Source organism: Henckelia pumila, chromosome 1, assembly GCF_033568475.1.
Source record: "Henckelia pumila isolate YLH828 chromosome 1, ASM3356847v2, whole genome shotgun sequence".
NCBI classification, from domain to species: domain Eukaryota; kingdom Viridiplantae; phylum Streptophyta; class Magnoliopsida; order Lamiales; family Gesneriaceae; genus Henckelia; species Henckelia pumila.
This window is the reverse complement of record NC_133120.1, coordinates 108,057,623-108,072,130: the sequence shown is the minus strand read 5'-3', so window position 1 is coordinate 108,072,130 and position 14,508 is coordinate 108,057,623. Positions and strand designations below refer to the sequence as shown.

Here is a 14,508-nt window from a genome sequence, read left to right as displayed (position 1 = left end):
GCCCCTGGACCGTGCCATGTCAGAAATATGAGCATGCTATAGAGACAAGACAAGAAAAGTCGAAGGTTCAGCGCTCTAGCGCTAGTCTGTGAATTCCAAAGTCGAAGGTTTAGCGCTCCAGCGCTACAATTCAGCACTCCAGCGATCTCTTTGAATATTATCGGGCGCCCCAGCGTCAGTTTATAGCGCTCCAGCGCTATCGCGGAAAATCTGAAAAATAAAATTGGATTTCTGATTCCATTCGTTCGAACCCAGTTTTTCCCCAGCCTTGTCTCTCCGCCTCCACACGATCCGCTACCACAAATCGAGAAAAGGCCCTTTGAAAATTTTACACCACCGTGAACCCCGCCTCTTGATGCTGTCTTAGCGCAAGCCTCCTACTTCGATAATCAAATTCCCATAAAGTGCAGCTAGGGTTCTTCGAGTTTGGGAGGATTTCGATCCATCTTTGTCGCAACATTGGTTCGAATTCAAGGAAAGTTAGGGTGTTTATGTTCTATAATTTCTGGCATCTATGCTTTCAAACCAAGTTATTTTGGAACTTTTCTTTTCCCTGGTTGTTCGAGATTTATTTGATCGATTAATGAATGGGGTTTGATTCATGTTCCATTGTTAAGTAATTGGTGATTATCAAAAATTGTTGTGGCAAAAAAAAGGATAACTCGTGTGTGTCTCTCCGATTGATAGACGTTGAATTGTTGGTTTATTGAGTTGGAGGTGCCTATTTGCAGTGGAATTGTTGGGTTGTTGAAGAGTTGTGATTTGTGCGTTTATATCGTATTGGCAGAATTGTGTCGATTGGTTAAGGCTTGAACGATATTGTTATAAGTGGTGCATTGTTGTTTATTATTGTGTTGTTGAAGTTGAGATCGCACTATTGTAATGGCGCCAAAGAAGAAGCAAAAGTAGGGTGCCTTTTCGTTTGGTAGTTTTGATGCCCATCGGTTTTGGGATGAAGAGGCGGCAAAGAATTATCCTCTCATGGTGAGAAATAGCATGGTTAGAGAACGAGGCTTTGATCCTAGTGCTTTTCTGGCATTGTTTGACGTTCGGAAGGAGGCGCATGAGCGACGGTGGATGGGTTTTGTGAAACAGCTTTGTGACACTGTTGTTTCTTTGTTTATAGAATTTTATGCCAATCTGAAGTGCAAGCATGAACAATACCATGTATTAGTGCGAGGTCAGCGGGTGTCTTTTGATGGGCATACCATTAACACCGTCTATGGTATGCCATCTATAGATGAGGATGAATATTCGGCATTCAAGGCAAGTGATGTGGACTATGATGAGATTATTGCCACTCTTTGTGAAGAAGAGGCACAATAGAAGATGAAAAATGTATCAGTGGTGCATTTTCCCGGAGGGGAAAATGAATCAAGACGCGAAGTCTTGGTTTTTTCTGATAGATGTTTGTGTGCTGCCCACCGGACACACTTTTGAGGTGACTAAAAAACCGGCTATCGTAACTTACAACATCGTCACCAGAAAGACGGTGAACTTGGGGAATATCATTCAGGATTCCATCATTGCAGCAGTTAAGGGCACCACGACAGGAGGATTGCCGCACCCTTCTTTGATTACAGAGTTATGTGTACATGCTGGGGTGCAGATGAAGAGTTTTTCAAGGTCCAATGACCTATTACTAGGACTACACGAGATAATGTACCGCCACCTCCGCAACCAGCCGCACCTCAGGCTTATCCTACCAGTAGCAGCCATCCACCACCACTACCACCTCCAAGATCTGATCCGTTTTATGAGGAGCGGTTGACACGTTTGGAGCAAAGGCTAGACAGTCATTGCCGTCGGACCGATATTTTTATGGATTATATGGTGGATTTCACGACGAGCCTTGCCCAACGTTTTCCTGGATCCAGTGAGTATCGGCCGTTTCCCCAACCTCCTGCTTGGCCCCCTCAGGGTGATGACATGGATGATGACCACTGACGGTCATTGTCGTAGGTATGTGTATGTGTCTTATTCTTCTCGATATATCGTCCATTGAGGACAATGCACATATCTAAGTTTGGGGGTGTTATTTTTTTGGATGAATTCATTGTTGTTGAAATTAAAGTGAAGTTGAGTTGAGAGTCTGATGGGTTGTTGCATGCTGAATTAGTCACTAGTTCCTACATCTGTGTTTTTAGTTTTCTCGTTCGTATTCTGTTTCTGCTTGTGTTGTTTTCTGTCAGTTTTATAGTTCATTTGTTCGTTTTGGTGTTTTTTTTTATGTCATTTGTGTGTTTGTGTTTTTGAAAAAAAATAGGAAAATTTGAAAAACAAAAGAAAAATGGCCTATGATGATGAAGTTGGAAAAAAAAGAGTTTATAATCTAGTGTTTTAGACATTGTATCTTGAGTTCTCATCTTTTATGCACTATAACCTTGACTGTCGATACACCTGATAAGTAGAAAAAAATTATGTGGATTTTATAAGAAGATTGGATAATTTGACTCTTAACTTTGGGGATTTATGCTCAAAACTGAGGTAGACTGATACAAGCATAAAAATGATTTAGGCAATTGAAAACTTTTCATTGAATGATAAAAAGTTGCCAAAGCAACAAGAAAAAAAAAATATCTTATAACTCCATCCGGGCCTGGAAAGGGATTGAAATCCTAATCACCAATCCATGGCTAAGTTTGCGGATAAAATGAGGTGATGCTCCATCCGGGCTATAGACGAGGGGATTGAAATTCGAATCCTATCTTTAGTTATAGCTAAGTTTGCGGGTAATTTATGAGGCTAAAATAAATAAATAAATATATATATATATAATAAATCGGGTGCAAAATCCGGTAATTTTATAAAAAATGTAATCACTGAAAAAAAGTCCTTTTGATTTGTGCGAGTCGAAGTTGAACTTGGTTGAGAGTATTTTGAAACTAGAGGGCGGGGTTAATGACCCTTTGAGGTTTACTGGTTGCATGATTTGATCGAAATTTAGGTGGGTAGATGAGATTGGCTAATCACACACACACGAGGACTCTTGAGAAAATTATCTACACATGGATTAATTTTTGAACATCTGAGGCCAGTTGGGTTATTCTAGTTTTGCCGCATTTTTGTGTGTTTTTAATTCTTTGTGTGTCTTAGTGTTTTGTTTGTTTTGTTTTACTCGGGACTAGCAAAAGTTCAATTTTGGGGGATTTGATAAGTGCAATTTTTGCACTTATATTTTATATGAATTAGCTTGGCTTTTGTTATGTTTTGAGCGATATTATGCATTTCTTTTGTTGTTAATTTTGTTTGCAGGAATTCAAGTGATATTTATTTTAGTTGATCAAAAGAGTCAAAAAGCTGAAAAAAGAGTGAAGAAAAGAGAAGAGAAAAAAATGAATTTAAGTTGAATAGGTTAGCGCTCCAGTGCCATTTTACAAGCGCTCCAGCGCTATACGGAGTCTTCCGAAATTTGAAAAGTCGAGGAAATAGCGCTCCAGCACTATCATACCAGCGCTCCATCGCTGTTGAGGAATAAAGTCGGGCACTTCAACGCCAAAAGATAGCGCTTTAGTGCTACGCAGTGTCCAGAATTTTGGAAAGTCTTGATCGAGTTTTAAAAAGGATTTTATGGCTTATTTTGGGGGATACGAGGGTTTAGAGAGTATTCAGAGCATAGAGACGGCTATTGAGAGTTTTGGATTGCACAAGAGCTCGAGAATTTGGTACGAAGACGGAAGACGGCGGCATTCCGCGACGGAAAAGCTTAATTCTACTTCGTTTTAGTTTTTCTTTGAACTTTATTTTTCTAGTTTTATGAATTGTTGGAAAAACATGTCTTATTTGATTTTGAATTGCATTATGAACTAATTTCTTAGTCTAGAGGTAGACGGATCTTGACTGGAAATCATGATTGAAATATTTTGATTTATATATTTGAATTCTTCGCACATTTTATTTGTGTTTTCCTGATTTTAATTCTTTTAATTTATTGGACATATATTGAATGATATTTTATTTAGAATCTATCACTCGAGAGAGGAGATTTTGAATACGAAATAGGAAAATACATCTTTGGTGTTTATATTGTTCGAGAGGCATATAACTCCATAAAAGTCAAAGAAGAATTCTTGTGCTATTTACCGGATCTAATAATTGAACTTTGATAGAGATATTGAGTTTGTTATTGAATACGAATTTCTGCTTGACACTCGAGAGAGGTAGTAGAAAATCATTTGATGATTACCTTTAATGATGATTATTCTACGTATGGGTATTTATATTTAATGAAATATAAGTCTGAATCATTTGAAAAGTTCAAAGAATTCAAGACTGAAGTAGAAAATCAACTAGGTAAAAGTATTAAAGTACTTCGATCTGACCGAGGTGGTGAATACTTGAGTACCGAGTTTTTGGACTATCTGAAAGAAAATGGAATTTTTTCTCAGTGGACTCCTCCAGCCACACCTCAGCTTAATGGTGTAGCAGAGCGTCGTAATCGAACTCTGTTGGACATGGTTCGATCTATGATGAGCTTCACTGAGCTCCCACTTTCGTTTTGGGGCTATGCACTTAAAACGGTGGTGTTGTTGTTAAACAATATCCACACTAAAGCAGTGAATAAAATTTCATACAAATTATGTACTGACAAAACTCCTAAGTATTCGTACTTGAGAATTTGGGGATGTCATGATTACGTGAAGCAGACAGTGGGAGACAAGTTGGATAGTCGATCCACCTTATGTTATTTTGTAGGGTATCCGAGGAATCAATCGGATATTGCGCTAGAATGAAGAGGAAATAACGCTATTGCGCTGCGCAACAAAATGGGTCATTTACATTCACGAGAATATGAAACAAAACATATTAATTATAGCCGTATTTTAAAAATAATCAATGGACTTTCTAAAGATAAAGTGTTATGAAAAAAAACAAATAAAAAATGCACAAAATAATTAATGATGAAATAAAAAATAATTAAATTAATTTGTAAATTTAAACTAAAAAATATTGCATGGTTGCAAAAAAAATTTACTGTTTATGTATCAGTAGATTACTGTTTGTATTGACATTTGGATAATTTGTGTGTGTTCTGGTTTAATATTTGGATTAGTTAAATTTTATGTATAAATTTGTTTCTTTATTAATTAGTGTATTTGACTAATATTAATATATTAATATTGATTAATAAAAAATATAAATTATTTTTTATACATTTATTTATATTTGCAACGGTTTATAAACAACTGTGGAAAAATTTGTCACGGTTAATTCATCACACTGTTTGCAACAGTATAATTTAAACCGTGACAAAATTTTGAGATGACTGGTTTTAAACCGTTGCAAATAAATGCGACGGTGACTTTTGCAACGTTAGACGAAAACCATCTCCAAACTGTTGTAAATTCAAGTTTGCAACGGTATTTGCGACGCTTGAACCGTCACAAATACCAATTTTTTTTTGTAGTGACCATGCATTATCGTTTTTTTTTATAATTTAACCTCCATATTCACATGGGATCTCCAAAATAAAATTACAAATATAAAGATGAGGATAGATTATTGTTATTTTATTTTTTATTTTTATTTTTGAAAATAAGACGAGGATAGATAAAGATTAAAAAAAATCTCGCTCATCTATATATATATAACCCGTTGCCTCACACACCCCCAAATTAACGGTCATGTTAATTGGCGTAAAACATTCACACACAAGACACCTATCTAGTCTATCTGATCCAATTAAAGATGATCGCCAGCAATTTTCTTTTTGTTTGTTTGTTTTTTAAATAGTTGTTTCTTCTTAAATTGCCTCCAATTATCTTAAAGGAAAGTAACCGTGTCTTACCAATAGCCCTTGATTTGGTGACAAATGACTTAAAAAAAATTAAAAAAAATATCGCTCATATATATATATATATATATAATTTTGATCACCTGCACCCTAAGGTGCATGATTTTTCGTGTGCGACCACTAAAATCCGTGATCATTACTGTCTATATATATATATATATATAACCCGTTGCCTCCCACACCCCCAAATTAACAGCTATTTTGGATAGTTAAAATTCAGATCTGGGAAAGACAAGGTACATGTAAACATACGATGACGTAAACCGAGAGATTTGAAGTGGTAAAAGTCCACGAGCGAGCAGATCGGCGTCGTAACCTAAACAAGAAAGAGGTAGATATCAGTGCACAAAGGAGAACACAAATAAATTCGAGCATAAACGTAGAATGACTTTAAAAAAAAAAGGAAAACAACAACCTAACGGTTTGGAGTGTCAAAACCCAGTAATAAGCAGATCGTCAAGAACACAAGGAGAAGCGGAGAAGACGGTCAATGACGACAACAAAGTGTTGTGAAGCCCGGTCAAGGCAGAGATCTGAGCAGTGGGGAGATTGAAAATTTAGACGTGTATGAGCAAAGGAGAAGCTAAAGGAGAAGAAGAGATTTAATGCCTACAGTCGGTTGTCGCTCTATATCCCAAGCAATAAGAATTAGCCATTTTTTTTTGTGAAGCAGTGGATAAGGTAGATCACATACACATGTATTTTTTAGTAAAAGAGAGGTAAACACGTGTATAAAGAGATAACAGGCAACCGGAGGAAACTGGCCCTTTTTAAAATTAGTAGTCTTTCAAGTATGTAGATATATATATTATAGGATAACCCGTTGCCTCCCACACCCCCAAATTAACAGCCATGTTAATAGGTATAAAACAGTCACACACAAGACACCTACCTATTATATAAGATTGCATATTTTAGATAGAAAAATGAGGAATTCAAGACTCAATTATGATATATACAAATAAATAATATAAAAAAGTAGAAAAAAAAAAATTGGTATAAAAGTACATTCACACACATGCAAGACACCTACCTATTATATAAGATCCAATTAATTAAAGATGATCCCACAAAATCTTGGTCCGATATATATACTCAAATTAAATCTGTTACAATATTATAAGTAGTTTGAGTCCTACTCGGCTTTTAAAAAAGATCAAAAAGAAGTAGTCTAGATGGAATACAATTACATGCAATAATCTAGCTAGCTGTTTTTAATTCCTCTATAAATATATGGATAACCCACCCAGTTGAAATTAAATTAAATTAAATTAACAGACAGAGCCAGCAAGCAATGTTTGGAATTATTATCAAAAAGCTTTTCCAACATTCAAAATCAAACACCACCACCGCGGATGAAAGCGGCGGCGGTAAGCATATTCCCCTTCTGGACGGTTTCCGGCAATTGGTTTGTTCATGCAAATACGATGATGATGATGATGAGGTGTGGCAGAAAATATGCAACTCCATGTGGCCATCCACAACTGACGACCCTCGCGTCCTCGGCGCCATATCCTCCTTCCGCTCGTTCTACTCTGACTCGTTCCCCGGCTCCGCCTTCAGCCACCGACTCCCAAGGCAAACTTTCTTATCTGCAGAAACGTCGAGTTTAATCTCCGCGGTCGATATCTACTACAAAGATGAGGTGATATATTCCAAAGTCTTGGAAACGGAAACCATATCGGAGACGTTTTTCAGAAACAAATTTAAAGTGAACCTTTTGGGCTCAGGCGAGACTACGGTACCGACGCCAGTGAAATACAACATAGATCACGGGGCATGCCAGTCCCTTGCAGAACAAAACTTGAGAGTCAGCTGGATTGTGATCGATCCCTACAACAAACGGGCAATCAACATCGCCAGTCACAAGCCGGTTCGCTCTCGATATACGGAAGCATACAGAATACATCTCACGACTAGTATGACAACTTTTACTGTAGATTCGAAACTAAAACTCTATCACTCCACCGTGGCAACTTTAGCCACCGGGAAACAGGTTCAATTCGCTGTCAAGGTCAACTGTGGCTGGACGAGACGGGAATTACACGTCAAAGAGGTGACCGTCAATATTTTGGGCATTGAGCCGGGGAATTCTCAACGGAAGGGAGAGCATGGAGATTCTACAGACAGCAATGGAAGGAAGCAGAAGCTTGAGAATTGACAGTAAAATGGACAAATATAATTATCAAAAGTTCCGGAGGAATTATAAACAACGCTCTCCATGTTTCTTTCTATAATAATAATAATAATTTACCATCAACTAAATGCATGCTTTTCTCCCAACAACATACATTAAAATTAGTTATTGTAAGATGCAATTAAAACCCGACCCGCATTTTGAGTTTTATACGTCTTTTCTTCTTGCTTTAGTTACCATTGTTAATTGAACGCTTCTTAACAAGCTAGCATGTGTTAAAAATCGTTCGAGAGCACCATGAACTATTTTATCGAATTAATGTATAAGACTTAGAAAAAATAACTTTTAAACAGTATTTGTATATTTCAAGAAAAAAATATTATCAACTTAAATCTTGACACAAAAGTGCTTATTCAAATACAAAGTTACTAAATTCTCAACATTAAGACTCCGCTTGGATGAAAGTATTTCAAATCAATGGATTTCAAATGCATTTCTTTTTTCTTGTTTAGAGAAGTAGCACCACAAACATCGAATCCAGTTCTTTTATGTTTATGTGGTAATTCATGGTAGTTATGATGAATTTTAAGTTCATCCAATAAAGTGGTGATTTAGAATTTTTTTTAAATCCATTTAAATAATGTGTAAATAATTAAGCTATCATGAATTTGAGATTTCTCCATGTTTCATTGTTAACACTAAAATTATAATCGAAATTCATTAATTTGAAATACTTCAATCCAATCGCAACCTAAAAGATAAATTAAATCTTTCAACAATTACACATAATTAAAAATAACTCGATCGAGGTTCTAGCTGACAAGTTGATCCATCATGTTTATATCAAATCAAGCAACTATTGTTACTCTTGTTTTAAATGAAGTTCATATTGTTAATTCTAATGGAATTAATTATGTTTTATTTTTATTAGTTCTCTATTATTTCTCCAAATATCATGCATGTGTGTGGACATCAAGTGAGATATCATTTTAGTTCTTAAAAAAAATTAGTATTAATTTTTTTAATATTGTGGTTTTCATTTTAATTTTAAATCCATATTTATTTTAAACAATTCTAAACTAATATTTGTAGTTGTGCAAAATCAATTTAATTAATTAATATTTATTTATTTTATATTAATTTAATAAAATAAACACAAGATTACTAGGATACGATCCATAAATTAATTATGATTAGTATTTTATAATTTATTATTATTATATACTAGTCTGGAATTTTTTTAATTACTTAGATATTGGAAAATTATGAGCATACAATCCAAATTTTAATTATATGATTCATTTTTTTAATTTATAATGTTCTTTAATGTTGTGATTTATTAAAAAAGTACGTAGTTTACAAACAGTACAAGAACTGCCGTATAGGAAATAGTTTTTTTTAAGAGTGTCTAGCGGATTTCCGTATAAAAAAATATTATGTGTTCAAAACATCTTACGTAGTATATATATATATATATATATATATATATATATATATATATATATATATAATTTTCATGGGCAGTTCTGGTCTTTCAAGTATTCACAATGACTTCGCTTTTTTTCTTTTTGGCCAAGCTTTAATTTGTTTATATTTTTCATTTGAAAAAAAAAAAAAAAGCAAACAAACAAACAAATATAATACAAATGCCTATGCAAACTTTTGAGATTGTTTTGAAATGAATTATACGTGAAACACATAGTCTTCAATAAAATAACAATAATAAACTGAAAAATTAAGAGGATGATTTATATCGAAAAATAGAGGATCTTTTAAGATTAATTTCATGAAATGCAACCAGGCGTCCATGCCATTATTATCATATTTCACTCTAATGTTAAGCAGATTTTTTTCCAAATATTTTAAAATTTGTGTGAAATTTATGATAACAAAAAATGTGTTTTTTTTACTGTTTAAGCACCGTTTAATGTGAAAAACAACACATTGATTGATTAATCATTTTTTATATGTTCAATACTTGACTCAAATTTTCCCAAAAATTGATGTGTATGATTATCTAATCCAAATATATTGATTTAAAATTCTTAAATTATTTATTAATTATCATCCAATTCATAAATCAAACAATATCTTACAGTACAAAATCAAAATATTTCCGTGAATAAAACAGAATGAAAGATCATTCCCTCTTGCAAGACGTTATATGAATTAAATCACGCTTTCCAAGAGGGCGTTGAATCTGACAAATAATGTATATATGCTTAAAATAATACAAGATGATTAAAAAATTCATAAAATCAAAATCACGTGTTCTCTGACGGGTGAATTTGATTTTTATTTTAATTTTTTTTAATATTTAATATAAAATTTATTGTTTTTTATTCTTAATATTTTACCAAAATTACATTATACACACATAGAACAAATCATGTATAACAAGATTAAAATTAAATATATTATTTTTAATTTTTTACCAGATAGTAGTAAGAATATTCTTATTCTTAATATTTCTTGCATCTTCATCATTCATATTATATAGAACAAATAATTTAATTAATGAGATTATTAGTATTATATTAAAAGAATAAATAATTAATGAGATACATATTAAATCTTTAATTTTTTGTGGTTATTTTTTTTATGATCATGAAAAAATTTCAATTCATAGTTTATTTTTTTATTATAATTAATTTTAACAAATATAAAATTAGTTTAAATTTCAAATTGAGTTATGAATAAATTTTTGGGATGTTAAATTAAATCTATAATATCAATGTTCGTTTTACCGATGTTTTTAATGAAAAGAAAATTAATTTCAAATATTCAATCGAGATATGTATAATATATTTTATTTTTAGTGTAATTATAATAATTATAATTTATTGTTATAATTATTTTACTTATTATTCAATTTGGTGTTATTTTTTATGTAATTAATCGTCGTAATTGTATTATTATTATGGTTGTCTCTACTACTACTACTACTACTACTACTACTACTACTATTATTATTATTATTATTATTATTATTATTATTATTATTATTATTATTATTATTATTATTATTATTATTATTATTATTATTATTATTATTATTATTATTATTATTATTATTATTATTATTATTATTATTATTATTATTATTTTATTATTATTATTTTATTATTATTAATTTTTTTGTTGTTGTTATTATAAATTTGTTATTGTTGATTATGATTAGTTAAGTTTTGTGCCACTTCAAACAAATTTCTAAATCAATAGTTTCAAATTGGCAAATTTATATTTGTGGTACTATTGTCATCAATTACTATTTGTGTGTGCCACGTATATAAATTTGTCAACTTTAAATCGTTTCTAAATTATATAAAAATTTTAAAATATATATTTTTATGTGTATAATGTAATGATGATAAAATATTGTGAATAAAAAATTATAAAATTTATTTTAAGACTTACAAAAATAAATTTAAAATAGAGAAGGCATGACTTTCATTTTAAAAAAATTTTAATCACCTTGTGTGATTTGAACTTGGAAGCATATATATAAATATAAATAAATATATATATATATATATATATATATATATATATGTCAGAGTGGTAGCCCTCTCAATTCAAATCACGTCCTGTCATACAATAGAAAAAAAGATGATCTTACATTTTTATTGTTTCCTCTTTCATTTCAGGGTGGTTCTATGTAGGGGTTGCAAAAATTTCCGAAATCCCGACCCTTCCCGAATCCTATCTCGTTCCCGTCCCGAAAAAATCCCGACCCGAACTTTCGGGATTTTTCCCATCCCTTAATATCGGGAGCGGGATAGGGAATAAAACCTAATCCCGACGGGATTCCCGACCCGTTCCGAAATAATATAATAATATATTTTATTAATAAATTTATTAATATAATAAGCTAAATATTATTAGGTTTCAACTCATATAACACTTAATTGTGAACTTAATTCGCATAATTTTTATTGTTGGAACGATCAAATTGTAAAATCAGGAAATGTCATTTTATTTTTGTAATTTAAAAAAATTAAATTAATAATTTAATTAATTCATATTTATAATTATCTAATTAGAACAAATATGTAAAACAAAACTCAAGAGATTAATATCACAATCTATTTAACAAAATTTATTTAGTAATTGTATCCAAACATTTTATTAATAAATATCCGATAAATTTTTCTCTTAACAAAACTTTAAAACATTATTCGAAATATTTTAATATTATATTTTTTAAGTTGAATATTTATTTTTATTTATAAATATAAGTTTTTAAATAGTTTATTTAATAAAATTATCACATTTTTTTTAATTTTTTGAACGTAATCTTGAACATGAAAAAAAATACAGGATTTTCTCTCCCTACCCGACGGGATCCCGAATAGTCGGGTCCCGAAATATTTCGGTTACGGGATTTGGAGAAAAAAAAGTTTTACGATTCTTTTCGGGACAGGAGTTGGGTAGGGGGTTTACGGGACGAGTCCCGATCCTATTCCACCCCTAGTTCTATGCTACTCCTGATGAGGAGCTCCACATGCCCATTAATTGACATATGTCTCAGTTGTCCTTTTTTTAATTATTTTATCTTTCTTGTGTTTTTTTAAAATAAGTTTTTATTTCTTTTTTTTTTCACTCTTGAAAAATTAAAAAATTTCAAAGCAAAAAATAAGAAAAGATATAAGGAATCTATTCAAGTTCAGATGGTGCAGATATCGGTTGATTTAGACCTGGCCAAGGGCCGGGTTGGACCCGGATCCGGACCGGAACCGTCCCGTGGTCAACGGGCCGGTTAACCGGGTCAACGGGTCCAACCCGGATCCGGGACCGGACCAGCCACTAGGTGGTCCGGTCCCGGTTTTCCCTCTGGAAAACCGCCGACCCGGAGGATCCTGAAACGACCCTAACTCTCTAATAAATAAATATGCGGAAATTTTTTTTTTTTTTTTTTATACTACTAAATAAATATAAGTACATATATGCCCATACATATATGCACCAAATAAAAATACTAAAAATAAACTCATGACTAAATAAATAAACAATTTGAATACTTAAATAAAATACATTCTTAAAAATAATTAAACATCTGAGTCAACTCTAGAATTGAAAATGTACTGCATAAATAAAATAAATAAAAAGCGTGCATGCACTAAAATATTTTATAAAATATTTCAAACACCTCAACCCAATTAAAATAATAAAAATGTATCACATGACATTGACTCAGAAGCTGCCACGGTCACGGGGCTACTGCAGCGCCGCTCATACGTCCTCACCACCGGTAGGAGTAACCTGCTCCTCTACGTACTCACCTGCACCATATCAGTGTAGTGAGCCTAGAGGCCCAACATGCATACTAACAAGGGTTTAAAATAATTTAAATCAATTTACTACTAATACATACATATACATGAATGAGCATGCTTAAAAATTAATAACATAAATTACATGAATAAACATACATAATAGCATACATACATAAGTTGTTGAGCATTTAATTTTCTTAACATCGAATGGTCCTATCCGTAAGTGTGACCCATAGTGCGACTGATCAGTCTAGGAAACCATCGTACGAGGCTGGTGGCGAACCACCCATACATAAATGGCAGAAAACTGCCCATACATAAATGGCAGAAACTGCCCATACATAAATGGTCACACTACTTCAATTTCCACCTAAAATATTTTATTTGCTCAACCATAGAAAATTAAACCATAGCATAAAAATTGATTTCATGAATGCATGTACTTAAATAAATTGTGTGTCCTTCATATATATTTAATTTAATTTTTCTTACTACATATAAATATTAAAATAACTTAAATGCATAAAAATAATTAAATATATAATCAGGACACATGCAAATTTCTCATGGTTGGTTCTGGACTGCTGGCCCTACACTCAAGCCCATTAACTTAAAACTTGGCCCATTAACATATCAAAGCCCATTAAGACTAGCTTAGGCCCAATAACACTGTCCCTGGCCCAATGGGCCCAACAGCCCATTAACAGGCCCAATAACTTTCATGGGCTCCCAAGCCCATAAAAATTTCTGGCCAACTTAAAATTTAAATAAAAATTATAAAAAGCCCAAAAATAATTAATTTAACCCAAAATAATTTAATGGACACCAAAATAAATTAAATGGTACTAATTAAATTTTTGGGAATTTAATTAGTCCATTTAATTCCTAATTAACTTAAAGACTTAAAAATAAAAATACCCGAGCCCAAAATAAAATAACCCGGACCCGGACCCACTTAACTTAACACATATTATTTTAGACCCGACCCGGACCCAAGACCCGACCCGGATCCAATCAAAACCCTAGAACCCGATCATTACCTTACCTCTTCTTCTCGGCCGCCCGGCTGCGTGAGCAGCAGGCCTTCCCGGCCTGCTGCAGCCCAGCTCCGGCCACCGTGGCCGGAGCCCCGCCGGCAGGACCTCCCCAGGGTCCTTCCGGTCCGAACCATACCCAGCCCCCGACCCCATGCACCCTGAAAAGCCCAAGCCGAACCCCTTCTCCCATAACCCTAGTCTGCGCAGCCCCACAGTCCCTTTTCTGAAAAACCTTTCGGCCTTGGTTTCTAGCCCCAACCCAAC

The 14,508-nt window shown here is 33.0% G+C and overlaps 1 protein-coding gene across 1 annotated transcript; it reads left to right on the top strand.

Moving 5' to 3' along the window:
- The first annotated feature begins 7,088 nt into the window (after positions 1-7,088).
- On the top strand, positions 7,089-7,955 carry LOC140871919 (F-box protein At3g44326-like). The gene has a single exon (XM_073274664.1). The coding sequence runs from the start codon at positions 7,089-7,091 to the stop codon at positions 7,953-7,955; it is 867 nt and encodes a 288-aa protein (XP_073130765.1).
- The last annotated feature ends 6,553 nt before the right edge of the window (positions 7,956-14,508 follow it).

Bases quoted from the DNA above. Each gene is read 5' to 3' on its own strand.
- LOC140871919 (XM_073274664.1), top strand. From the start codon at position 7,089: ATGTTTGGAATTATTATCAAAAAGCTTTTCCAACATTCAAAATCAAAC.